The following is a 25,862-nucleotide window of genomic DNA, read 5'->3' as shown; positions in this document are numbered from 1 at the left end:
TCGGTCTGTTCGGCCGGGGGCATGTCCTCGAAGCCCGGGAAGGCGTAGTCAGCATTTTGCCGATCGGTCTGGTCGTTCGGCTCGGCAGGAGTGCTTTGCCGAGAAGGAGACGGTGAAAGAACCTCCTGCTCGGCTCGGGTCTGACGCGATTGAAAACCCGATCCCCCACTGTTCTCGAGCCGAGCACGATGGCGTGCAAGTTCACCGGCCAGCTCGGCCTGCTTCGCAAGCAGCTCATTATTCTGCTTCAGGAGTGCATTCTCAGCGGCTAGGTGTCGCTGGCTCTCCTTAAGGAGTTTGTGAGCAGCTCGGATTTTGGAGGAACCTTTGGACTTTGGCGTCCTGGGGAGTTGTGCTCCCCTCGTTTTCTCAGGTGTCTCAGGCTGATGTTGTTCATCATTCTGAGACGCTCCTGAAGAAGAACCGCTGTCCCGATAGACGGTAGCCATGATGACTTGCTTGAAGGAAGAGCTTAGCACCTGCAGTGATGAACACAACGGCTGAAGTCGATCTTCCCACAGACGGTGCCAATCTGTTGATGCAAATTCTCGTAAGGTAGATGCAACAACTTAGGAAAGCTGATCTGGCTGATCAGATGTTTTGCTGGATGGTGAAGTGGATGCTGATTGGGATCTTCCTGCAAGAGAAACAAGATCAAGGGAGATGGACCGGTGTGGTACCAGCCAAACACGCTCCGATGATGAAGTCAGTGATGGTGTTTGATGGTGGATGAGGAAGAACAAAGGAAGAACTTGGGAGAATGGGAAGAACAAGGCAAATGTTCTGGGTTATTCTCAGCAAGTTGGGTATGCTCTTGGGAGAGTAGGAATTTTTGTGTAAGTGTTTTGTAGGTAGATTTGTAGATACCTCATTTTGTGCATATATGGTGCTTTATATAGGCAAAGGAAGACTTAATGAATAAGTTACCTGCATGTGAATGGGTGGTTGCCAGAGACCCACGCATCTGGCCAGACCTGGTTGCATGTTCAGCTGCTTACTTCCTCAGCATTCAATGTTGCATTGAATGCTCCATTAAATGCAAGGTTGGAAGGTTCAGGCAAACTGCCCCCAGTAGTCATGAATGCAGACTGGATATTCCATCTGTCAGAAGATTGTGTCAGATACATTTAAGTGTGGCGGTTCGTCCCAGCGTGATCTTCCCGGGAATGGCGGCGGAGAGCCGAGCCGAACCGAACATCTAACCTTATGCGTGTGCATGAAGTCTATGTGTGATCGGATCGGGAATGGGATCCCGGACCGAGCCGAACATAGAGACAGGGGTTCCTCCGAGCTCTAACTGGCTGACGTCAGAACTCGAAAGGAGGTCACTTCGGTGCCGAGCTGAGCCGAACCAGGATGACCGTGGAAAAATGGACACTCAATCCTTTGGAAGATCATTGGTTCGGCTCGGACCGAACATGGAGGACCTGGCATGGAGATCCGGTCCGAGCTAGCGGAGGCAGTGCTAAGTGGCGATGACGTGGAGGTCAAAGTTTGACCACCGAGAGTCAACTCCGAGGTGGATATTGACCAGCTACGTGTCGAGCTGTGATTGGCTGTTCGGATCGATGTGGATTTTCCCACAAACAGAACGCTTAACACTCATATCCTGCGTTAGAGAAAATTTCTTAAACCTCTAGAAATAATGTTACATATTTTGTTTCTTTTATATATATATATATATCGATAGGTGTTACTGTCGGGGATTTTGGGTATTTCCCCCTTCTTCCTCAGTGGAGAGACATATGCATAGTCTAGGCAGTGAGCCAGTGACATATCGTATGCAATGATGTAATGCAAATTACAAAGACAGGATACTGAACCATATATTGCTGACAATTTCTTTGTGGTATTTTAATTCATATCGTCGTTAAAAACAATCGAGCCTGCAAGGCTAGGACGGCGACATTTTGGCCATTTCTCATTGTTTGGACTCGCAGATCCTTATTCCTACCACCATTATAAAGCACCCACCACTTGATGCTCACAAGGTTCCTTAAAGACCGATCAAGTTAGCAATCCTAGAATAGAATGGGTTTACGTCTACCAAACGACGGCATTCGGGGCAAAAGGAAATCATCATCGAGGGGTCACCACAGGTTCGTGGGAGTACGACAAAGACCATCCGGAAGATGGGTTGCGGAGATCAAGGACTCGTTGCAAAAGGTCAGGCTTTGGCTCGGAACTTTTGACACTGCAGAAGACGCCGCTCGAGCATACGATGATGCTGCTCGAGCGCTGCGCGGTGTCAATGCCCGCACCAACTTTGAGATGCCTCAGTCGAATAATGGTGCGGGCCACGTCGGCAGTGCCAGTGGCTGCGCTGCTGATAATTATGCGGAGCCGTTTTCGTTTGAGGAAATGTGCGGCGAAAATGGGGCCGAAACAGATGGGCTGCTCGGTGCACTCCGGGCCAAGTTGCTCGACGGCAAGGGGCTTCGGGTGCTTGACCCACAAGCAAGGCCCATTAACATTAATAGTAGTAGTGTGAACAGATCAGAGATGTCATCGACGGTTGTTGTTCAGCCACGTGGCGGCGGGGTTGGATTTGTCAACCCTCCTATGCAGAAGGATCCTGAGCTCGTATTGGATAATAATATTCAGGATGATCAGTGTGGGGTCCAGTGGCCTCATCATCAACCTTTGATGTGGACCCCTGAATTATCTCCAGCTACATATGATCAAGTGCCTTGGTCCACACAGATGAACCGTGTACTCCCCGATAACAACACAATATCTATGCATACATGGCCAGCAGCAACGGATCAGTCAATTGTGCCTATGACGACGTCGTATATAGATCAGTCCTCTTTGGATCATGGTAAAGTGACAGCGGTCAGCACGCAGCAGATGTCACAGATTGATCATGGACCGTTGGATCAAGGCGGTGCCCATTGGTCTTCATCAGATAATCAGCAACAAATTTTGCACTGTGACAACAACTGGGGGGCAGCTGCTAATGTTTCTTGGGATCCCCTCTTCTATGCGTCCTCAGTACTGGGGTGATGTGTGCGCGATTCATTGTTTTGATTTTACATTTTTTAACCTTACAAACTAAGCTATAGCTCTTCGCAGGCTACTCATTCTTTAATATGTGTGCTCCAAATAAATACCCCCCTTGTTAATTATTTGTGTGCTGAAGTTTAGTGATTGATCATCTTCTTAAAGGAAGAAGCGCAGATGTGCTTACTTACTCATCAAGATGTAGTTAATTAGTGTAATGTATATTTATGTATGTTCTAGTAGATTTTTAACATAATATATATTTTTCCTTGGTTACAATTAAGAACTTTTTTTCTTTTCCACTAGCTCCTCGGCAACCGCATGTGAAGATATTTGCTCTGTTGCGCATATATTAGCATTGCAAATATATCTAAAAGCAAAACCAAAACCAAAAAGTAATGTCGTGTTGTGAATTATAAGGATTAGTACGTGGATGACCATCATGATTCTACCTTTGAATATTCTATAACTTATACCTTAATGATGGTTTTGTAATCTATATCATAATAAATCAATGATAATAATTAGTAGTTTGTAACATACAAATTATGGGTGGTTAATAATTTATGTTTAGAATTTTATCATTGTAAGCCTATAAATACGCATCTCTAGCTATAAAGATAGAATAGGCAAAGTAATTGATATATACTCTTTACTACTTCAGTTCTCTATATTTTTATTTCTAATTTATAATATGCCCCACGTTTTGTGTGGAAACATGGTCCTCCGTTTTACGTTTGTGATGCAGATTTTGTGTTTGTGTTCAAAGTGATGCTGCACGTTTTGTGTTTTAATGTTGAGCATTTAATTTTAGACATAATCTAAAGATAAACACCAAAAAGATACATTTTTGAAAAGGCATAATTAAAGAGGGTTATACCATGACTTGATTAGCAAATGATGAAGCTCTGCACTTGGGATGCGTCTCCCAAATATCTGCATGCACTAGAGTAGATAGGCACTAACTCAGTTGAGAAAGATTGTTTTTGAGATGATGGGAAATAGATTGACTAAGCTTTTCAACAAAATTATTGGTCACTAAGGGTCTGTTTGGTATTTTATTCAAAAACTATCTTTTTTTTTCAAAAATATATTTTAGTCAAGAAAATGTGTTTGGTAGACCATTTTCAAAAACAGTTTTTAGAAAAAAAAAAATTCAAAAACATGCCTCTTTTTAAAAATGATAAAACATCATTTTTCTCAATTTTTTTTTTTATACTTTCTTCTTTTTTAGTTGTCATCTTTTTTTTAAATTTAAAAATTGTTTTCAAATTTCATACCAAACAAGTTTTCAAATTTTAAAAATTGATTTTGAAAACTCACATTTAAAAAAAAAAATCTCATGTTTAAAAAATCTCATGTTTAAAAATCTCACATTTTAAACAAGTTTTAGTCAAGAAAATGTGTTTGGTAGACCATTTTTAAAAACAGTTTTTAGAAAAAAAATTTTAAAACATGTCTCTTTTAAAAATGATAAAACATCGTGTTTTTTTTTTTTTTTTATACTTCTTTTTTTAAATTTAAAAATTGTTTTCAAATTTCATACCAAACACGTTTTCAAATTTTAAAAACTCACATTAAAAAAAAAAATCTGAGTAGGATACCAAATCGGCCCTAAGTTTTTAACTCATTTAGAGATGCAAAGCATGTGGTGAAGCTCAAGTGGGAGTAGCTAGTGTAAGAGCTGCAAGTCTGCATGTGGTGAAGTCCAAGTGGGAGTAGCGTGAGAGCTGTAATTCATGAAGAAAAGGTAGTATATATGGACATGAAAATAAAGAGTGGTCATGGACTCATGGTCACCCCACAAAAGTAACTGTTTGATGGTCCTGGTCATGCCAGAAAGAAGCTATTTGTGACACATAGATTCGTGATTTGGTACCCAGTAACCAATATATACTGGTAGCTCCATAATTGGAGAAAAAGGAGAAAAACCTTTCTCGACCAAAAAGATAGCTTAAAGATATATAATGATAGATGATTCAATAGTGTTATCCTAATCACATTTACCTCGTATTTATTGAAACACTATTCATTTATATGCCTGTAATATTGAATAAACAAAATTGCTCAACTCATGGCAGTGTGTTAGTTGTTACTTATTTTAGCATGGTAACATAATCCAATTTTAGTTTATCTCTCTCCATGTCAACCTTCATAATTGGTGCTTCAAACATTAAGATCAGCTACATTCATATATCAGTCTATATAACTCACTATATATATGAACATGCACCAACAAAAAATAGCTGACATGAGATAATAAGCAAAATAATTGAGTGCATAATTCACATATATAACTTGTTGAGCAGCACCTGTATTAATACTTCTGAGTTCCATATCGACTTTGTAGTAGAGAGATCTAAAATACTTAATTAAGGCCCATATACAAATGATGTCAACCAAGGAGTACTTATTGATTGTTGTATTTAAATAAGAGCCTTTCTATATGCTCAATTGACTTATAAGTTATCAAAACAAGTTAATTGAGCATAAAACCAACTTTTAAACATTATGTTTCTTTTGTCTATTTTCTTTTATGTTTTAAAATTTTTGATGGCTGGGAAGACCTGACATGTTGTTCTAGACCACATGGTTGATATATTGATGCTGTTCATTATGTTTCAAAGATGAAGTATTAGATGCCATTTACAGAAGAAACTAGGTCAGGGTATTTATTTCCTACACCACCAATCAAAAAGATGCCTAAGATAAACTATATATAGAAAAATTGTTGACCAAAAAAGCTTCACTGCCATGAAGAACACCACCCAGTACAGTATGCAAAATGTGCAAATTGGGAAACTCATGGCCTATATAGCAAGACTACAACTTCTAGGGACTTTTCAGTGGTCTGAATTTGATGCCTGATAAAATATTTGAGCCCTGCAAATGATTCCTAATTAATCTCGCTATACTGGAAAGGATCAGTCAAAAGAAGGCAAAAAGAAAGGGAATCAAATATTAAAAAATGTCAAAGCTGGTTGCTTAAAGCATTGATGTGATTTGAAGAATTTAATCTTGCTTTGTTCCCACTTATTCTGGAACCTGTCTATTTAGCTAACCAACAGATGTCTACCTCAGGTGTGAGTGTTATTCAGCATAAGAAAATCATTGGCTAAAAGGCAGAATTGAGAGGTCTAACTCTGCCTCCTAGAGTGCTGCTGTCTCGGGCTGTTATTAAGCCCAAGAAATTTTGTTTTCCAGGAAAGTGATAGGAGAGGTTCTAGTCTTGACTCCTAGAGTGTGCTGAATTGAATGGCAGAGATGAAGGGCTGTGATGAATGGAAGCCTTTTATTGCTATGGTAGCAATCGATTTCGTCTTCGCCATAGTGAATATTCTGCTCAAGAAAGTGCTTGATGAGGGAATGAACCACTTGGTTCTCATTACATATAGATTGACAATTTCTACCATTTTCTTGGCTCCGATTAGCTACTTTTGGGAAAGGTAGGCAAGCAAGTATCAGTTTCATTGCTATTTTAGGAAATACATTATATTTTCTGAAAGAAATGATATTCAATCTCAACCCCCTTCCCTTCCTTTCTTTTCTTTTTTCAATTACTAATTCATATAAACAAAGCTTGCTTGCAGGACTAGCAGACCCAAGCTCACACTTCGCATTGTATGCTACCTCTTCCTCAGTGCAATTGTTGGGTTAGTCAATTCAACACTGGCTTATATGGAATTGCCATTTGGTCAAGTTTCCTAATTAGGTAAACATTATTTTCATTCTCATTGAACTGAATACCCAAGTAATGCTTTCTTGCAGGACATCCATAACACAATACTTCTTTCTTCTTGGGATTCAATACACATCTGCTACTTTTGCCTGTGCCTTTATCAACATGGTGCCTATGATCACATTTATAATGGCATTACCGTTCGGGTATGATTAGTCATAAACATCTCAACTATATATTTCATGAATCTTATTGACTGCTACATGAAAACTTTATTCTCCTTTTGGTGTCAATCATGCTGCAGATTAGAGACAGTGAACTTAAAATGCAACAGTGGGAGAGCCAAAGTGCTTGGCACACTGGTGTGCATTGGTGGTGCTGCTATATTGACTCTCTACAAAGGAATTCCTTTGTTTAATTATAAAGAAACTACAATTACTCAAGCCCTGGACCATGGTATGACGCTGAGCTCTACCAGAAACAAAGAGAGATGGACCATTGGTTCAATAGCTTTGGTTGTAGGAACCTTATTATGGTCTTCATGGTTTCTTGTGCAATCAAATATAGGCAAACTTTATCCCTGTCAGTATTCTAGCACTACCATAATGACTTTCTTTGGTGCCATTCAGTCAACCATCTTGGGTTTGTGCACAGGCAAGAACCTTTCCATGTGGGTTCTGAGGGGAAAGACACAAGTCCTAACTGTCCTGTTTTCTGTAAGTATACCCTAATCTTCTATAAAAAAAAAATTAAGAAAAATAAAGGGGTTTTTTTTTGTGAACTTTATCATTTAACACATTGCAAATGATTTCAACCCAAGAATACAACTTTAATTACATACCTACCTTACTGTTTCTTAACAAATTAAATTTTATGCTTTGAGTGACTTCTCAGTTCATAAGAGAACTATTGGTGTATTCAGGGAATGATAGCATCAGGCTTAGGCTTTGTGGGGATGTCATGGTGTGTCAAGAAAAGGGGTCCTGTATTTACTGCAGCATTTAGTCCCCTTGTTCAGATAATGGCAGCCATGATTGGTATCCCCATTTTTCATGAACAACTCCACCTTGGAAGGTGAATTTTCCATCTATTCTACACTCTCTGATACCTAGTTAAAATTACTCCCTTTGGTGCTAACTTTCCTCATTGGTGCTACATTGGCATTGAGCAGTTTGTTGGGATCTATCATCGTAATCATCGGCTTGTACATTCTTCTTTGGGGTAAGAAAAAAGAAATGCAGAATTGTGTGACAAAACTAGCCCAAGAAGCTGAAGAGATCAAGGAGCAGCAGCCACATTTACCAGTCTCCTTCGATTCTCGGTGTCCTTGAAGCCAAGTTGCATATGCTTTCCCATTCACAGGCATTCATTTTTTTTTCTTCCCAATTGAATTATTATGATCTTCTAGCCAGGAAACTAGTTAAAAAGTCAGCTGGCATAACAAGAATAAAAGAAGATTAGTTTCTCCCCTCTTTATCTGATGGTTGCAAAACTTCCCCGAGGCTCTTTTTGTAAGCTTACGGTAATGAAATCTGTTGCACAAATTTGGGAAACATACTGGTTTTGTGGTTTAAATCTTTACCATTTTCTAGATGTTTGTTGTTCTTTGTGGAAACTGGAGAATAGCAGATTATAATCTGGTGGAAGGTTGGCAAATTAGATAACGAGGGCAAGAGTTCACAATAATGCATGTGTTTTTAGAAATCTGTAATTTTAAACATGTACCACTAGTTTGGCTTATACGAGGGAAAAGTGAGGAACAATATATTCAAATGTTGGATTTAATACGATTTGTAAAATAAATAAATTATTAAAGTAGATCTAACCATTGGATGTGTTGTCTCTCATTTGTCCCTTAACTTAAATCTCATATGAGCCAGATCGTGTAAGCTGGAGCATAATTAGTCCTTGCTCTAAAATCCACATTCCATCTTCCTATATATGCCTGCGATCTTACATTTACCAGATATTAGTGTCATAAATATTTTGTGAAAAAGAACTTGTAACTAAAGCAAAGCACACTTCCACTCTTTGGTCGACTGAGCAAAAAGAATCTACCACCTACAATTTAGGGTCCCTCTCCCTTACCACTATTTGGTCAACTTCATTTCACGTTCCAAAAACAAACTTAATAAAGAATCACCATGTTAGGTCTAAATTATGTGTGTGACAAAATATTCATGATTAGGCACTTATTCCAACCAATGTGAAATTAGTGCTCAATAGTAGCATCATCGACCAAAGCTAATAGGGATTGCATTCTCTTAGAAAAATAATCGATGGGAAGTTCAAACTCAATTTTGAATGTATGTGCATCAGTTGTTGGGGTAATCCAGTTAGAAGAGTCATGAAATTATTCACTATACACCCAAGTTCGATCCTCCTTCCCCCAAAAAAAAAAAAATATATCCGTGCATTCTTAAACTAGATTATATATATATATAATACACGATTCTAAAAAAAATTTAAAAAGAAGAATGCCTGGCACCTTCTAGCTTAGGTACTCCTTCTACCCATCTTACAAACATGTCTTTTTTGGTTTTTTCATTCCATGTTTAAATTACTTTTTTATTTATTTAAAAGAAAAAAAATGACATAGCTAGGTTTGTAGAATGGGGAAGAGGAGATGCTCTTTCAGGGAAAGGAGTCAAGCATTGTTCTTTTAAATCCACTTGCATGAATATTGTTTCTAACAATTGCTATTGCTCGATGATTAAATTAAGCACACAACAAAGAGCATCATAATTATAAGAGGCACTTCGAAAATGGACCCTTGAGGTGATGTAAACTCTAAAATAAGACGGTGAAAAAATATGCTAGATGTGCTCAATTGGGTAAAATTTTTGAATTTGTATAATAGATATATCAAGTTATCGCTGCAAACCTCTAGATATTATTAGAGTGAGGGATGGGCAAAAATCTAGGGCTGTGATTCAAAATTATCTTGATTCATCCACTCGTGAGGGGCCTCTCTCACAACTATCCATCACTTACATATGAGTTCGTTTTTAGTACAGTAGTTAATTATATACATGGCATACAAACACATTTAATGATAAAAAATTTATATCATAATAATAAAAAAATAATCTAGTTAAGTAACATTAATTCTGGCCAAAAATCTCATTAACTTTCAATGGTCAAAAAGTACTACTATGATAGAAATTTTTATCACATTGACTATGATTTGCCAATAACAGAGTAATCAGGAAGTAGTTTTATGTCAACTATGTATATTACAATACTTACCATTAATTAATTATTGCCAAAAACAGTCCAGACAAAACATATACGTACACTATGAACAAATAAATACTACCAGATCAAAAAGAAAACAAATACATACTAGAAAAAAATGGTCATGACAGATTGTCAGATACATGCAATACTTTATTTTTAGCCAAAAAATATAAATCCAGCAAATTAAGCAATACATATATCACACATATACACTAATACACGTACGTGCTGCATAACTTGGATGTGATTAAAGTAATTAATTCATTATGATATATATATATAGCACTCAATTATATTTGTTTTATCACTTTAATTACTTGCTTACTCAATATAAAGCCTTAAAAAGGCTTATTATTATTATTAAATTCTATTGATGATCATTTTGAGTATGATGATAATTGATAAGCTCAGCGGTCACCATGCTCATCATCATGCTCATGATGAAGGTGGTCGCTGTGGGAGCTCTCCTTCTCTTTCTTCTTCCCCTTCCATTTGTGCTTCTTACTATTATGCGCATGTTCGAAAAAGTCCTCGATCTCCACCTGAACGCCGGGGTCGTTGGTGGTGTAGCTCCCGCCCAGCATGAGCGAGTTGTTGATGGCCTGGAAGTTGCTGTTCACGTAAGTGTTAAGCCCATCAGTGTCATTTGGGCCTGGCCCACCACGAGGCCCAGATTTCTCTTGGTCCAGCTCGCCTCGCAGAGTGGCTCCGGTGTTGGTTCCAGCCAGCGTGATGATTCTCACCCCTTGCTCGTCCTCGTCCTCGTGGACCTCGTGGTGGACCGAACCTGACTTGTGGAAGTCGGTCACTCGGCTGGTGAGGGCGTTGACCATGTCACGGAGCTCACGGTCGAGTTGCTTGTGCTGCTTGGCGCCGTCGCCGGAGGAGTGGCTGCTGGCCTTCATTGACTCGTTCAGCATGGTTTTTGATCAAGAGGCTACGAGGATATATATATATATATGCAGATGATATGTTAGAGAGTTTTGGGTTAGTTATATATAGAGAGAGTGAAGGAATAATGGAATGCCTTAATTAGCAATTCAAGGATATTAATGATTTACAGCTGAAAACAAAAAATAAAGGGAGGGGATTGCTTCACATTTGGTTCACCATGCATGCTCTTCAACTTTATGCTTTTGTGACTCTCACACTCTAGTTATAGGGAGTTTAAGAGTGAAAAAGAATACCCCTAATCCCTATTGACAAAAATTTGTTTACCACCCCATTTTGGAGATGAGTGATAATTGCATTAGATACATCAGCTTTTTTATTTTGTCAAATATTAATTAAAGTTGCATTTATTTGGTTGTAGTACGTTTGTAGGCGAAGTGTCGATGAAGCGTGAAATAATAAATTATGATTAAAATTGGTCAAAAATTTGATTCCCTTAAATGTAATATAATAAGAAAAAACAGTATTATTTCTCCCAACCTTCAATAAAAGACTTGGTACTTAAAATGTGTGAACAAACACAACAAATATCTGACTGACAATATTCTCTCTCTCTTTTGAAGCCATGCATAGACCTATTCTATTCTTAGCTCACATGATTCATAAATTTTGTGTTGAAAACGCATCGTTTTGGGGTCAGTCCAACCTCCAAAGAGAGGAGTAGATTAGTCAGATACCAGCCTAGTTCGTCAGTAATGTGGACTGACCAACACAAGATGGGCCTAAAAGTTGGGCCGTAGTGGGTTTGCTCTTAGCCCACCTAAAGGTCAAGCAGGCCCAAATTGTCCCAACGGTGATGATTAGCATCGGACATGGTAATTGGTAAATTGATTTTTCTTTCTTTGAATAATTAATTATTTTGTTGGATTGATCGAGATTGAATAGAAGATTGATGAATTCGAGCGAGTGAATGAGAAATTGGGAATGGAGGAGAAGAACAAGTACAGTATCATAGTCCCAACCTACAACGAGCGCCTCAACATCGCCCTCCTCGTCTACCTCGTCTTCAAGCATCTCCAGTAATCTCTCACTCAATTCTCTTCAATTGAATATATGAAATTGAAAACCCAGAAAAACCTCACAATCAAATTCAACTAATTTTCTGGGTGTAGGGATGTTGAATTTGAGATCATCATTGTAGACGATGGAAGCCCAGATGGTACTCAGGAGGTTATTAAACAATTGCAGCAGCTCTATGGTCAAGATCGCATTGTGGGTTCTTTGTTTTCAGCAATTTTTTTTTTTCAAGGCTTATTATAAATTTTTTTTGGGTCTCATTTATTTATTATGTTGCAGCTGTTGAGAGCTAGACCTAAGAAACTTGGGTTGGGTATGTCTTATTTATTTTTTCTGTTTTGAGTTGAATAAAGTGGAATTACCAAATGAAATGCTAAATGAACACACCTCTAATTTCAGGGACTGCTTACATTCATGGTTTGAAGCATGCATCTGGGAATTTTGTTGTAATCATGGATGCTGATTTATCACACCATGTAAGTATAGTGTATCTTTAGGATGCTCATCTTTTTTATTTTACTGCATCATTCAAGTGTTTGCTTTGAGAATGATTACTTTTCATTGGAACTGATAACTGCACTGTGTCCAACAGTGTTTTCTGAATTGGTAACTGCAGATTCAAGGGTGAATGTGCTAATTTTTTGAAGAGAGTGGGTGGTTTGTTAATTTTGGAGTACAGGGGTAAATTGGAAACTTTTCTCTATCAAACACTATGTAGTCCTCACATCTTTCTACTTTTTAAGTTTAGTGAGGGCTATTTTTAGAGATTTAAAAAGGGAGAGGCCATTCAGCAGTTTCCTTTCTATATAAGTATAGACTGCACCATTTAGTTAAAGCTTATCGTTTGCTTCTTGTACATATTGGTTGTCATGTATAGGGGAAATTAATTTATGACTTGAGTAATTTATTTTGAACCATACTATTTCAAAGAAGTCAATTATAAAAATTGAATAATCTCTTCTCTTTGATAATAAGAGAGCCCTCCTCTTGCCACTACATTGAGTATACTGCTTTCATGTTTGTTTTTTTTTTCCTATTATTTTCTTTGGCTGCTCATATGTTCATTGCACTTCCATGTCACCTGCTTCACAATTTTATTCATTTGATCTGTTTACTTGTGATGCAGCCAAAGTATTTGCCAAGCTTCATCAAGTAAGAAAAATTTATTTTCTTGTGCTTCCCTACTACACCTAATTTCTTGAATCCATCTGAATTTAGTTCTGGCATGCTTGTCAGGAAACAGTTGGAGACGGGTGCAAGTATAGTTACTGGAACCCGTTATGTCAAAGGTGGGGGTGTACATGGGTGGAATCTTATGCGCAAACTAACAAGCAGGGGAGCCAATGTTCTTGCGCAAACACTTCTATGGCCTGGTGTATCTGATTTGACTGGATCCTTTCGGTAAATGATTTAATTATTGTATTGAGCTATATAGTACATCACACTTAACAAAATTATAGGTCTGATATTGTTTTGGTTCTTTTATAGGCTTTATAGAAAATCAACACTTGAAGATATCATTAGTTCTTGTGTCAGTAAGGGATATGTCTTTCAGATGGAGATGATAGTTCGGGCTTCTAGAAAAGGCTACCATATTGAAGAGGTAAATACAATATATCATACATGTTTATCTTATTTTGGTTTCTGGTTAAATTGATAGCTCTATGATCTCCAAGTAAGTTTTGCATTCACGGCTATTGATATCAATGAAAGTTGTCAGATTTATTATAATTATCGCCTGTCTCTTCTTTGGTTTCTTTTTTGATGTTCACATCCACCCTTCTGTTTTTGCCATCTCTTAATACCAAACCGCACGGTTCTTGTGTCTGTCTTCATGTCTCCTACTATGACTTGTTTTTCTTTGTTATTTTTCTGATATCAGATTCTGTGGCAACTGGGATGTTGATTGTAGATTTTAGTGAAGCCATGTGCTTTATCAGCTTTAAATTTGTTTAGGTTGTGCTCTATCAGCACAAGGATTTTCTAAATAGGCACTTGAAAAGTACAACATGCTTCCGTCTTTTTGGAGGCCTTTTGAAATGAAATGGTGTTGCAAACTTAAAAATTATAACATGTAATCTAAGTGATGCCCATGGCTTGCATAGGCATAGGTCAATTTAGAAATTGATCCATTTGTATTCTGTTCTGGCTTACCATGCTATTTACTGTTATTTCTGTCCAACTGGAAACCGTGAATTTTATGATTGCACTCGATATATAATGCTTAAATACACACAGTATGGAAACAATAAAAGATACCTATGGCTTGTATACACACAAGATCAAAGTTAAGTGGAAATTGGTCCATTTGTTCTTTTCCTTAATTTTTCTTGTTTTCAAGGTCCTTACCCTTCATTTTTCTTTTCAGTAATTGCATTGTTAACTGATTTTGGGCCTTTTGCCTGTTTTTTCGGTTCTGTGCCCATCCACAGGTTCCAATCACTTTCGTTGACAGGGTATATGGAATTTCAAAGCTCGGAGGATCTGAAATTGTTGAATATCTGAAAGGCCTTGCCTATCTTCTTGTTACAACATGAGATGCATAAATTACAACTCATATTCACCTTTATCCGCTTTTGCAGACAAATCATATATAAAGCATTTTGAGTTACATCTTATGTTTTGGTTTATAAGATTTTGGTGATCTACAACAATTTTCAATCGAAGTCATAATCTACAAAGTCATAACTGTATGGTTAGCTTGAAATAGACACAAGCAATCTTTGCGGTTGGGTTAGTTTAGAAATATATCTGGCATGACTACTGCTAAAGCTGATTTGACCATGATTTCCTTCTACTGTCATGGTTTTTGAAATAGAAAAATGCTTCTGAAATTGTGGACCATGCCCATTGAACTCTTTAACCGTAAACCCATTGAGACCCACTCACACTGGTTACGGCACAAGCTCAGCAGTGAATTTGGCTCCAAGATCTAATTCGTGTTTTACTTTTACAAACGATATGAATGAATGGTGTTGTTTTTCTGTTTTATCAAACGTAATTAAGGCAGGGAAGATTTGACCTTGAAACTTCGGGTGATATTCGTGTTCTTTTTGTGACGTTGACAATGACCGTTTTAATATTATAATTTTTAACTTGTCTGGAGTTTTTGCCATTCTATTAATATCAATCAAATCTAGGCCAAAGTAGTATTGATTATAAAATGGTGTAATTTAAGAAAACAACAAAAATGTTTTGATTTGAGAGATGAGTAGATAACGTTTGGGACGTTTAATGGTTATTTTAATCTGAAGTAAACTCACAATCAATCGCAAGTGTCTAGTAAAACCAGAAAACCCGGATTAAGTAAACATAAGTTTTATCTTTATCTTTAAGGGCCTTTATTTTAGGGGCCCTTACTTCTTACTTATTTTGGCTACTTAATAGTTAATACTAAATTACTAATCATTTTACCATAAAAATTAAAATGCATTAATGAAAGACAGAGTCAGACCTCGTTCATAAAAAATAAAAATAAAATAAAAAAGACAGAGTCAGACCTCAAAATCCAACTTCTAATAGAAGACTAAAACCCCAAAATTCCTTTATTTTTGTTTTTCTATATTTTTGGTTACAAGCCAAAAGGCCCAAACAAAATTAATTAAAAAGAGATCGACTTGGGCTGGGCTATCCCTATTCCTCACGCAGTCTTCCTGAAGCACATGGTGTGTTGCAGAGCTTACGGAGGAGTATCACTATCAAACTTCTAAAACCCCAAAATTCACCTTCTTTTCTGCTGCTTTTTCTTCTTCTTGTTACGCCATAGCCAGAGCGTGTGAGCTTTATGATTTCTAATCCGAAGACAACAAGGTAAACCACTCTCCTTACAAGACCTTCATTACTTTTCAGATTTTCAGATTTTCTTCTCTCTCTCTCTCTCTCCCCCTCTCAAGTTTTGAAATTGATTCGAATTGTTAGCGTGATTGGAATTTGGATTCAATCGAGGGCTCTCTAGGGTTCTGAGTGAGTGAGGATTACAGCAGCAGTGAGATGACGAATGAACCAGCGAATGAAAATGGCGAGCTACCTGACCTGGAGAAGCAGCAGCAGCAGGGTGACAACAGCGCCACTGAAACTGAGTCTAGCTCACTTCCCAATTCCGCCGCCGCCGGCGAAACGACGCCGCATCTGACCATCGTCGTTTCAGAGGAGGCGTCTGCCACCGCCGCCACTGCCAATTTCTCAAAGGACGTTCCTTCTCCCAAAAAGGGACACCTGTCCAGAACCACCAGCTCTCACGAACAATGCAGGTGAAGTGAAAATCACTAACTTTTCAATTGCAATTCAGAGCTTTGGAGCTGAATTGAGCTATGCCAATGTGATTTTGAAAACCCAACTTCTCAATCTGCAGTCAGTGACTTTTGCTTTTGCATTTCTGATATTGGGTATGTTGTGCTTGTTCCTCAGAGTGTGTCAGCAGGAGAAAGAAGAGGTTTTGATAGATCTTGGATGTCGGTGTCGAGGTGGTCTTGCAAAATCCCACAGATCATGTATAGACACTTGGTTTCGTACCAGAGGATCAAACACATGCGAGATATGCCAGTAATTCACTCACGAATCACTATTTCTATTCATCATTTTTGTGAATTAGATCACTTCTAAAGTCAGTCTTTGTAATGTGATCTGATGTTTTTATTCAGAGAGGTAGCTGCGAATGTGCCACCTCCAGACTCACAACCAAGTGTATGTACTCTGTGACTGTACCTAAAGGGTAGCCTTTGCCATGTTCATCAAGCCATAACTTAATATACATGTGCATGAAATGAGAATATTCACTATTCAATGGGATCTTATACCAGCCAAAAGTCATATAATTTTTTGTTTTTTAAAGAATAGTATTGTATAATTGAACTAAATAATTGATGTAACCAAGGTATGCTACTATTGTAACGGGGACTCGGGGATATTGTAAGTTATATTTGTTTGTAGTTTTATTATACAATGTGGATATGTCTAAGCATTTGGTTGTTTATTCTCAAGTTTGAATCTGGATTCTTTCAAAGTCTTTCAATATCCAAAATTCTTACTGGTTATCCATTTTTCTAACTTAGCCATTTAGTTTAGTCTATCCTTAGCTTTAAACATTGGTTTTCAGAGTGGTGATCCCAATTGCCACAGCCATGGAAATAGGATTCTTGTTTTAGATACATGAGGATGGTTAAGCTCTATAGCAGTATGACTGAAAACAGGAATGAGAATTATTACATCTGAGCATAGATTTATGGCAGTGAAGCATCTCATAAATATGTCAAAAATTTAAATCTCAGTGTATTTGTGCAGCATGCAAATTACTGGGTTTGGAGAATTGACTCAACCTATAGATCACAAAATCGTGACAGGGTAAGAACCAATGTACTAGAATTGTAGTGTGATTTATGAATTTAGTTATTGGTGCTATGATTTTGCATGTTCCGGTCTTTGTGGCAGGGCTGTGTTAGCCCACTTTGGGTAGCATTTTCAATCCTCATAGGTGGTCTGCTGTTGGATGTGCTAATATCTGTTACCCTCGGTGTCTCTGCACTGCCCGTTAACATTATTATTGGTATGTTTGTGCCTGTTGATATGTGAATCTCATTTGTTTTAAAAGACTAGTGTGCTTGGTGATGTTGAAATTTAAACTGTAAGAGACATTGTATATATAGGTGTTATTGTTGTTCTTGGACTTGGAACTGCACTGAGACTTGCCTTGGAGTTCTGCCACGAGTGGAGTTTGAGGAGAGTTGTAAACCCCAGGTTGGACACAAATGTGCCTCTTGATTACCATCCAGCTTTATAGGTAAACTTGTAAATAATAAGATGTAGACCTTAACATATTGTATGGTGTGTATATTGTTCACCTTTTTATTTGTTTTTTAAGGGCACCGTGGCTGAATACGTCATACCAAAAATGATTAACTGGAAACAGTTTAAATGAATTTGTTTGTTGATTTGCAATAAAATTTCTACTTGGGTTACATATATAATAATTTAATTTTGAGTCTTGACTTGGTCCTGGTCTGAAGTTGTTATTTCATAATCTGGAGTTCTGAACACATGCAGGTTTTCTTTTTGTTTTTCGCTTATTTGCCCAGGATGAGCAGTATCCCTTCAAGTTGGGCATGGGAAATTTCTCAGAATGCATGCAGTTTTGAATACAGTATTCAACTTCACATCCATATCATCTAAAACATGTTAATAAGACATAACTTTATAAAACATGTTAATAAAACATCCATATAACTTTATAAAACATAACTTTATAACTTCATAAAACATAAACATAACTTTATAACTTTATAACTTTATAAAACATCCATATCATCTAAAACATGTTAATAAGACATAACTACAATGCCGGAGAATATAACTTCGGGCTTTTCTCCAATGACCCCTGCTATGGAGTGTATGATTATTTTCGGACTTGGACCAAAGCAAATTAATTCGCACTAAAAGATTGCAAATATTAAACCCTCTTTCTTCCTCTAATATTACATGCTAATTACATTCCAAATTGTCGTTACTACAAAATTTAGTTAGGTTAGGAGAATATGACTATATGAGGGTGAAAAAGGTAATGCATCTACCAAAAGACAGATTCTTCAAGACCATAAACCTCAAAAAAGTATGATTTGAATTACTTATGACTTTAGACCCCAAAAAAAAAAAAAGAATTACTTATGACTAGAATAATATTTTAATTAATAAGATATTTAGTCCAATAGTAAATATAGGACATCTTAATTAGTGACTGCATTGTTCTTGACTATCCTAAAGCACCCTTGTAATTGTTCCACAGAAAACAGGACATATACCCAAAATCAAGCATTCTCTATAACATATCTAAGAGCATCCTTGCAATTGTTCCTCAAATCAGTCCCCGTGGTAGAAATCATCTCAGAGAACCTCTCAAAAACCTCCTGAAGAAAATATGGGAGCAACCCATGAAGCAAAGTATTTCCAAAATCAATGTATAAATTTGTTTCCGAACCCAAGTAATCCATCTACCCCACAACACTCCCAATACTTCCATATATATGAGGGGAAAAATGCATTTTTAGTCTATGTGTTTTACCTTGCAATCAATTTTGGTATTTGTGTTTTTAAAATTGTCAATTTGGTCTCTGTATTTATGTTTGCAAGCAATTTTAGTCCACCACCAATTATGATAACGGGTTGGTGGTGGATTTCACCTATTATGCCCAAGAGAGAGAGAGAGAGAGAGAGAGAGAGAGAGAGAGAGAGAGAGAGAGAGAGAGAGAGAGCAAGCTGATGGAGGAGAGAGGGATGGAGGGAGAGTGAGGATGGTGGTGGTGTGTTGCTGTAGGTAGTGGAAGGGAATAGAAGGATGCTTTTGGTGGTGGTGGACAAAAATTGCTTGCAAACATACACATGGATCAAATTGATAATTTTAAAAATACAATGACCAAAATTGATTACAAGGTAAAATACAGGAACTAAAAATACATTTTCCTAATATATGCGTGTGTGTGATTCAAAGTGCAAATGGGAGAGAGTTTATATCGTATGACCAAAACTATGATTGGTGTATAAGCAGATGCCTGTTTTTCACCATGTTTATATATACACTGGTACATGGAAAGCCGTGAGATACCAATATACCATTGGGGTTCGAGACTTCGAACATTAATACTTGCTTTCTGCTACGTATGAAAATGAAATCATGTGCAGCAGCGCCGGAGAATATAACTTTATAAAGGTGGCATGTGGCAACACATTACTTGGGGCTAGAGTGCACCCATTTCACGGGCTTTTCTCCAATGACCCATGCATCGGAGTTGGTGCTTGTTTGTTGGACTTGGACCAAAATAAAATAATTCGCACCCAAAAAATTCAAATATTAGACCTTTTTCTTCCTCTAATATTAGCCTATTAGGCGCTAATTAATAATTAGGCTAATAATTATGCTCTGAAAATTACAAAACAAAAAAGGGTTTCTTCACAAAAAAAACTTGGTTACATGGATTCACCAAAATTTATCTTCTTCTAAAATTTGGGAAATACTATCCACATTCTTCAATCTATCTTTTTTATCGACTTTTTTCTTTATTATTTTCATTATGCAGTGTATTTTCATAATCCAAACCGTTCATTTTTAGATCATTATTTGAAAATCATTTCTATAAAAAATTAATTACATTGAAAATCGTTTGGTCATGTAATCATTATCAAATAAACAAACGGCGAATGAAACTGTTACTAAAACCGTCTGTTTATTTTATCACAGTTGCATAACCAAAAAATTTATGATTTGGTTGATTTTTTTAAAGATGATCTTCAATGAATGATCTAAAAATGAACGGTTCGGCTCACAAAAATACGTTGTGAAATGAAAATAATAAAGAAGAAAGTCGGTGGAAAAAGTAGATTGAAGAAAGTAAATAGCATTCCTCCTCAAATTTTAGATCTTATTTAATTTTCAATATGTGAGTTGAGATATAGGATCATGATTTTAACTTTATACTCATACTTCCTTCATATAAAACTTTTTAAGTTAAGCTATGAAAATGTGAGGATTTAGGTGTATTTTTCTTTACAAAATTTTTTATTTGGCCACATTTGTAGAAAGTGTTCATGACCTTATTACACAAAAAAATATATATTATTAGCCAAAAAGAAAAAAGAAATTGTTCAAAGAAACCTAAAAAAGATATAATTCGAATTACTTATGACTTAGGACAAATAAATAATAATTCATTTATAAGATATAATTGCTTATATTTTATGTTTTTTCTTTATATCATTTGATCTTAATCTTGGCATAGGGTATAAATAATCAATCGAGACATGTTTCTCGATTTAGCTCTTATGGTTTTAAGCTCTATTTCTCGGTTAAAACTTAAAATATAACATCGAACCATAATTTTACACCCTAAATTATTGAACACTGTTAAAAATAGTCTAAAAATAAAAAAATATCATAAAAAGACTTTTATCTGTTTTTTAATAAAAAAAACAGACGTGCTGCAAAGAACCAAAGAGAAGGTATACCTATTATTTATGATTTGGTAAATTCTCACTTGCTTTGCATGCGAAACATGCTCATAGAACGATGGGATTAGCAACATAACCTTTGACATGTACAGCACACAAGTCACAGAACAGTACAACGACACGTGCGGTGTCTAGCTCTAGAAGCTAAAACGACATGGTCAAAAAACTAAAAACGCAGTACATTCTACAAAGTCGTACAGCCGAGCGCTGATCCTCTACAACCCCATTTACGTACAGCCAGTGCATCCAACCAATAAGAAGCTGGTCAGACCTTGTCGAACCCAGTCCACCAATTCCATTCCAATTCCGTCACCAAAATAAAAAAGAAAAGAAGTGAGCGACTGTAGTCTATGACTTTCTGACGAAGCTATACACGTTGTTTCCGATTCCAATAAAAAAGGAAGTAGAGAAGAAAGAGGCAATAACCAATTATTCACCGAGAGGTCCGAGACTCAAATTGTCAAGCTCTGTACTTTATTTTATATCTTATTTTTTGGGTGTTTAGGTTTTAAACAGTGGTTGTGGAAATTGGGAAAGTGAGGGAGAGAAGGAGTTCTTGAAAACTTGAGATCAGTGATCATCATCAGATGGCGGTGTTGTCGATGGAGTCGTTGCCTTTGGGATTCCGATTCCGGCCAACGGACGAAGAGTTGATCACTCACTACCTGAAGCTCAAGATCAACGGCCGTCATTCCGAGGTCCAAGTCATCCCCGAAATCGACGTCTGCAAATGGGAGCCCTGGGATTTGCCCAGTAAGTACTCATCTCTCTCTCTCTCTTACTCTCTCTTTGTTCTCGCGTTTCAATTGAAATTTATAGTCTTTGCTTGTTTGCTTGTTTATTTGGGGTTTGGAAATTCTGAATATTTGATTGGGTGGGCAAAGAATTTTCCTTTATTCCAAACATCACCATGAATAATGAATAATTCCCCACTGTTAAGTCATAGATTCCTTCCTTAATTCCATCTCACAATAATAATAATAATAATAAAAATAATATGGGTTTTTAATGTCCAAATCATATATAGTAGTAAGCCTGAAGCTTGAAGCCTGAAGCCTTAAGCCTTAAGCCTGTAGCTGTAGTAGTGTTAATTTGTGATCTGCTTGTGCAGAGCTATCTGTGATAAAGTCGGATGATCGGGAGTGGTTCTTCTTCTGTCCCCGTGACAGGAAGTACCCGAATGGCCACCGCTCCAACAGAGCCACCGATGCTGGCTACTGGAAGGCCACCGGGAAGGACCGCACCATCAAGTCCCGCCACTGCAAGTCTGCCTCTAACAACACTGGCTTGGTTGGGATGAAGAAGACCTTGGTTTTCTACAGAGGCCGTGCACCCAAGGGCGAGCGTACAAGCTGGATTATGCACGAGTATCGTCCCACCCAGAAGGAACTCGATGGTACTGCACCAGGCCAGGTACTCCCTCGATCCCTCTTCCTCTACTTCACGACATGGAATTTGTGTGCATTATGAAAACGGTCTGCCCTGGAATTGATATTAGTTCATACTTGTTCTGAAAATGTCTTAATGTGTCTCTGATGCAGGGTGCCTATGTTCTCTGTCGCTTGTTCCATAAGCCAGAAGAGAAGGCTGGTGTTCTAAAGTATGATGAAGTAGAACAGACTGGTTTATCTCCTACCCCAACTAAGTCTTCTCCTGATGAGACATCCTCAGATATAGTTCAGGAAACAGAAACATCGGATGTGCAAGGTGGAAAGCAATCAGAAGGTATCATGAGGTGGTTGACTGATAAATCTGACAGCATGAACCCTGATGTTCTGCTTCCGCTATCTGTTGACAGTTATATACCCTCTGATTTGGAAGATCATGGAGCAGAAGAAACAGCCAATCAGGTAAGATGTCAATTCTTCGTTGTATTTTAGTCATGTCCATCAACCTATTCCTATATCTATACGCAAGTTTACAGATATTAATATAACCTAGTGACCAAATTTGTGATTTCATACTTCTCAACTGTAGGGGCATCTGCAGATGGAAGAAAATTCTGTGTACTATGAGCCTACTGGTGACATGATTGATTACAATGTCTTCTCACCATTGCAATCGCAGATTAACGCAGAGCTTGAACCTTATGTAGGTTCACCTTTTACGAGTGACTTTGGAAATTATGATAATGGATTCAATTTTCGGGATGGCACATGTGAACAGGATGTATCCCTCTCGGAGCTGTTGGATGAGCTCTGCAATAACCATTATGAGAGCTCTTGTGAGGAGTCAACCAGTCACAAGAATTTGGTTGTTGGAAGTGAGACCCATCTACCTGGTCATGCAGGCATGTTACAAACTATACCATCAGGAAACTCGTGGTTAAATGGTGCATGGGGTGACACAGACACCAAAGTGGCCCAGGTATGGGCAAAAGAATAATTTTGTTGTTTCTTGTAACCCACAATTTTGGTAATTTTTGGTTGTTTTCCTGTATAGCCTGATTATTGTCCTTCACTAAATTGAATTTCTAAAATATGGAATTTATCTGATAAAGTTGATTGGTAGTATATGTATAGGTGAAGTCTGACTGTAACCTGTTGCTTTGTTCTTGTGCACCAGCATGATCTGGAAATGACTGCTTATGGCTTGTACAATGGGCAATTTGAGACCAAGGATCTACAGCAGACAGCCTCACTTGGTTCTTACCCAGCTGAAGCTCAAGCATCCCTTGATTGCCGAAAACGTAAAATGGGAAATATGAGTGACTTTGGCGGTTATTGTTTTTCTGAGGAGTCTGCTGTGAGTTCAGTCAATGATATTTTCAGTTATCTGGATAGACTGGATGGGTCTCTCAGTTTGAGGAATCTTGATAGCCACAGTGGTGATCATAATGGTGGAACTGGAATCAAGATTAGGACCCGCACTCCTCAACAACGACCAAATTCAGATAACTTTGTAAATCAGGGCTTTGCTTCAAGAAGACTCCGTTTACTGAAGGATTCTTCACCCGGGTCAATTACCAATGGCAACATGAGTGATGAAAACCAAAGCAAAGAAGAAGATGAAGTACGATCAGCCATTACTGAGGTAAGGTTCCTTGTGAAGCTAATTTAATAACTCTTTTCATATGCATTTATAAAATTTTACCCTGATTGTTCCATGCAGGCTAGAGAAGATATACTCCAGAGTCTTACCTCTGAAGACCAGGAGGAAGAACGTGCAATGTTCAATAACAAGGAAGATTTAACCAGTAGGAAGAATTCTGTTAACAATGGCTGTGATCTTGTTGGTAGAACTGGATTCAGGATTAAGACCCGTCAGCCTCAACAACGATCAAATTCAGAGAATTCTGTAACTCAGGGCACTGCTTCTAGAAGAATCCGTTTGCTGATGAATAATTCACCTGGGTCAGTTGCCGGTGGAGAAGAAGATGAAGTACAGTCAGGATCAAATTCAGAGAATTCTGTAACTCAGGGCACTGCTTCTAGAAGAATCCGTTTGCTGATGAATAATTCACCTGGGTCAGTTGGCGGTGGAGAAGAAGATGAAGTACAGTCAACTATTAATGAGGTAAGGATTCTTAATGATGCTAATACAGAGTTCCTTCATATATGTTTCCATCAAATTTTGGGCGAGTGATATTGTTCCATGCAGGCCAGAGAAGCCACTCAGATGGTTACCAACTCCGTTGAGCAGGACACTGAGTGTCATCTTTCGAAGTTGGATGTGAGCGGGAAAATTGCTGAAGAATCCTCAACAGGACTGATTGATGAGAGCAAAAAAACTGCTGAAGAAGCCTCAAGGGACAATACATTACACAGCAGCCATATGGGGATATCAGTGTCTTCAAAGACACCATTTAAACTTCATGGCCTGCGATCGTCTTTAGTTATTTCAGTTGGGATTCCTTTAGTTTTAACCCTGTTCATAGCTTTTAGTGGGATATTGATAGCATCTAGATCTTGACGCTGCAAGGAAGAGGCCGTAGCCGTAGGTGGTTCGTTTCAGTGTCTGTTTACTTTATTTGAAACAGGTTTAGGCTTGTAAATTGCTTTCTCATATGCATGCATATATAACCCTAGATTAGAAACATATTATTTGTGTATCAAGATTTCGTCTGTATAACTCTGTTTTTGTAAAGACTCGAGTTAGTTTTGTTTTCAATGGAGATATATGAATATGAGTTAAAGTGTTAAACAGACCTTTTTTAAAATAATATATGAATATGAGTCAAACATACTTTTTTTATTAAGAGATTCTTCAAATAATTTTATTTAAGAAATTTTTCATTGGACTTGATCTATATTATATTTCAGTGGTGGTTTGGGTTTTTATTCAAAGATTATCTCTATTAAAACTTAAACAAATAAAAAATTATTAAGATATTTAATTTTAATTAAATAAATACACAAATAAAATATTTTTTGTAAACATTTAAAATGATGATTATTTAATCAAATAGGTAAGTGATTTTTGATTTATCTAATATCTTATAAGAATGATCATTTAATGAAAATTTAAAAGATGGATTTTAATTAGGGTTTTTTTTTTTTTAAGTCCATTTTTTAAAATTTACTATTCATCTGGCCCAAGCACTACAGTAAAATACTGTAGCGGCCCACTTTTTAAAAAACCAGTGCTACAGTAACAGCGCTACAGTGACGCCGTTACTGTAGCGCGCTACAATGTTTTTAAAATGTCATTTTTCCCCTTCTTTTTTTTTTTCCCCATTTCAGTACCAATTGGTACATAAACTACAAAAAAAAAACAAATAATAATTTATGTATTTTCATGTTATAAACATGTTAAATAATAACCAATATAAAATACAAAAAATCAAGATGAGGCATCCATAATCTTTTACGTTTTAATAGTAAATATAATTGTTACTATTTGATAGTAACAGTCACCTATTACTACTGCCGGGCAGTAGCAATCAAGTATTATCATTATTTGATAGTAACAATCATTTATTGCTACTGCGTAGCAGTGACAATCAGGTATTATTATTATTTGATAGTAACAATCACCTATT

The 25,862-nt window shown here is 37.2% G+C and overlaps 6 protein-coding genes across 7 annotated transcripts; 5 read left to right on the top strand and 1 right to left on the bottom strand.

Annotated features, from left to right (window-relative positions):
- Positions 1–1,935: 1,935 nt before the first annotated feature.
- Positions 1,936–3,184, top strand: LOC147274406 (ethylene-responsive transcription factor 4-like). Its single transcript, XM_086227856.1, has one exon. It carries the CDS (start codon positions 2,032–2,034, stop codon positions 3,004–3,006), a length of 975 nt encoding a protein of 324 aa, XP_086083982.1. The 5' UTR covers positions 1,936–2,031; the 3' UTR covers positions 3,007–3,184.
- A 3,029-nt stretch (positions 3,185–6,213) lies between these two features.
- On the top strand, positions 6,214–8,013 carry LOC147274405 (WAT1-related protein At3g30340-like). The gene is made up of 6 exons (XM_086227975.1): positions 6,214–6,449; positions 6,594–6,656; positions 6,772–6,888; positions 6,987–7,398; positions 7,605–7,756; positions 7,854–8,013. The coding sequence occupies exons 1-6, from the start codon at positions 6,259–6,261 to the stop codon at positions 8,011–8,013; spliced, it is 1,095 nt and encodes a 364-aa protein (XP_086084101.1). The 5' UTR covers positions 6,214–6,258.
- Positions 8,014–10,082: 2,069 nt separating this feature from the next.
- LOC147274404 (uncharacterized) lies at positions 10,083–10,863 on the bottom strand. The gene has a single exon (XM_086228039.1). It carries the CDS (start codon positions 10,840–10,842, stop codon positions 10,330–10,332), a length of 513 nt encoding a protein of 170 aa, XP_086084165.1. The 5' UTR covers positions 10,843–10,863; the 3' UTR covers positions 10,083–10,329.
- An 870-nt stretch (positions 10,864–11,733) lies between these two features.
- DPMS1 (Nucleotide-diphospho-sugar transferases superfamily protein) lies at positions 11,734–14,578 on the top strand. The gene is made up of 8 exons (XM_086257324.1): positions 11,734–11,892; positions 11,986–12,085; positions 12,170–12,203; positions 12,290–12,366; positions 13,017–13,042; positions 13,127–13,291; positions 13,379–13,493; positions 14,323–14,578. Exons 1-8 carry the CDS (start codon positions 11,798–11,800, stop codon positions 14,425–14,427), a joined length of 717 nt encoding a protein of 238 aa, XP_086113450.1. The 5' UTR covers positions 11,734–11,797; the 3' UTR covers positions 14,428–14,578.
- Positions 14,579–15,528: 950 nt separating this feature from the next.
- LOC147274402 (RING/U-box superfamily protein) lies at positions 15,529–17,867 on the top strand. Of its 2 annotated transcripts, none has more exons than XM_086227635.1 (7): positions 15,529–15,700; positions 15,846–16,140; positions 16,298–16,432; positions 16,531–16,573; positions 17,171–17,230; positions 17,318–17,432; positions 17,533–17,867. In XM_086227635.1, exons 2-7 carry the CDS (start codon positions 15,881–15,883, stop codon positions 17,664–17,666), a joined length of 747 nt encoding a protein of 248 aa, XP_086083761.1. In that variant the 5' UTR covers positions 15,529–15,700; positions 15,846–15,880; the 3' UTR covers positions 17,667–17,867. The 2 variants fall into 2 exon arrangements, with proteins under 2 accessions (XP_086083761.1, XP_086083759.1); XM_086227633.1 differs by having other exon boundaries at positions 15,530–15,700; positions 15,809–16,140.
- Positions 17,868–21,252: 3,385 nt separating this feature from the next.
- Positions 21,253–25,024, top strand: LOC147274401 (protein NTM1-like 9). Its single transcript, XM_086257538.1, has 7 exons — positions 21,253–21,634; positions 21,993–22,294; positions 22,423–22,731; positions 22,859–23,248; positions 23,447–23,914; positions 23,993–24,397; positions 24,482–25,024. Exons 1-7 carry the CDS (start codon positions 21,469–21,471, stop codon positions 24,791–24,793), a joined length of 2,352 nt encoding a protein of 783 aa, XP_086113664.1. The 5' UTR covers positions 21,253–21,468; the 3' UTR covers positions 24,794–25,024.
- The last annotated feature ends 838 nt before the right edge of the window (positions 25,025–25,862 follow it).

This window comes from Dryas octopetala, chromosome 9 (genome assembly GCF_963921425.1).
Source record: "Dryas octopetala chromosome 9, drDryOcto1.1, whole genome shotgun sequence".
Taxonomy (NCBI): domain Eukaryota; kingdom Viridiplantae; phylum Streptophyta; class Magnoliopsida; order Rosales; family Rosaceae; genus Dryas; species Dryas octopetala.
Note: the sequence above shows the minus strand (reverse complement) of the source record. Positions and strands in the feature narration are given on the sequence as shown.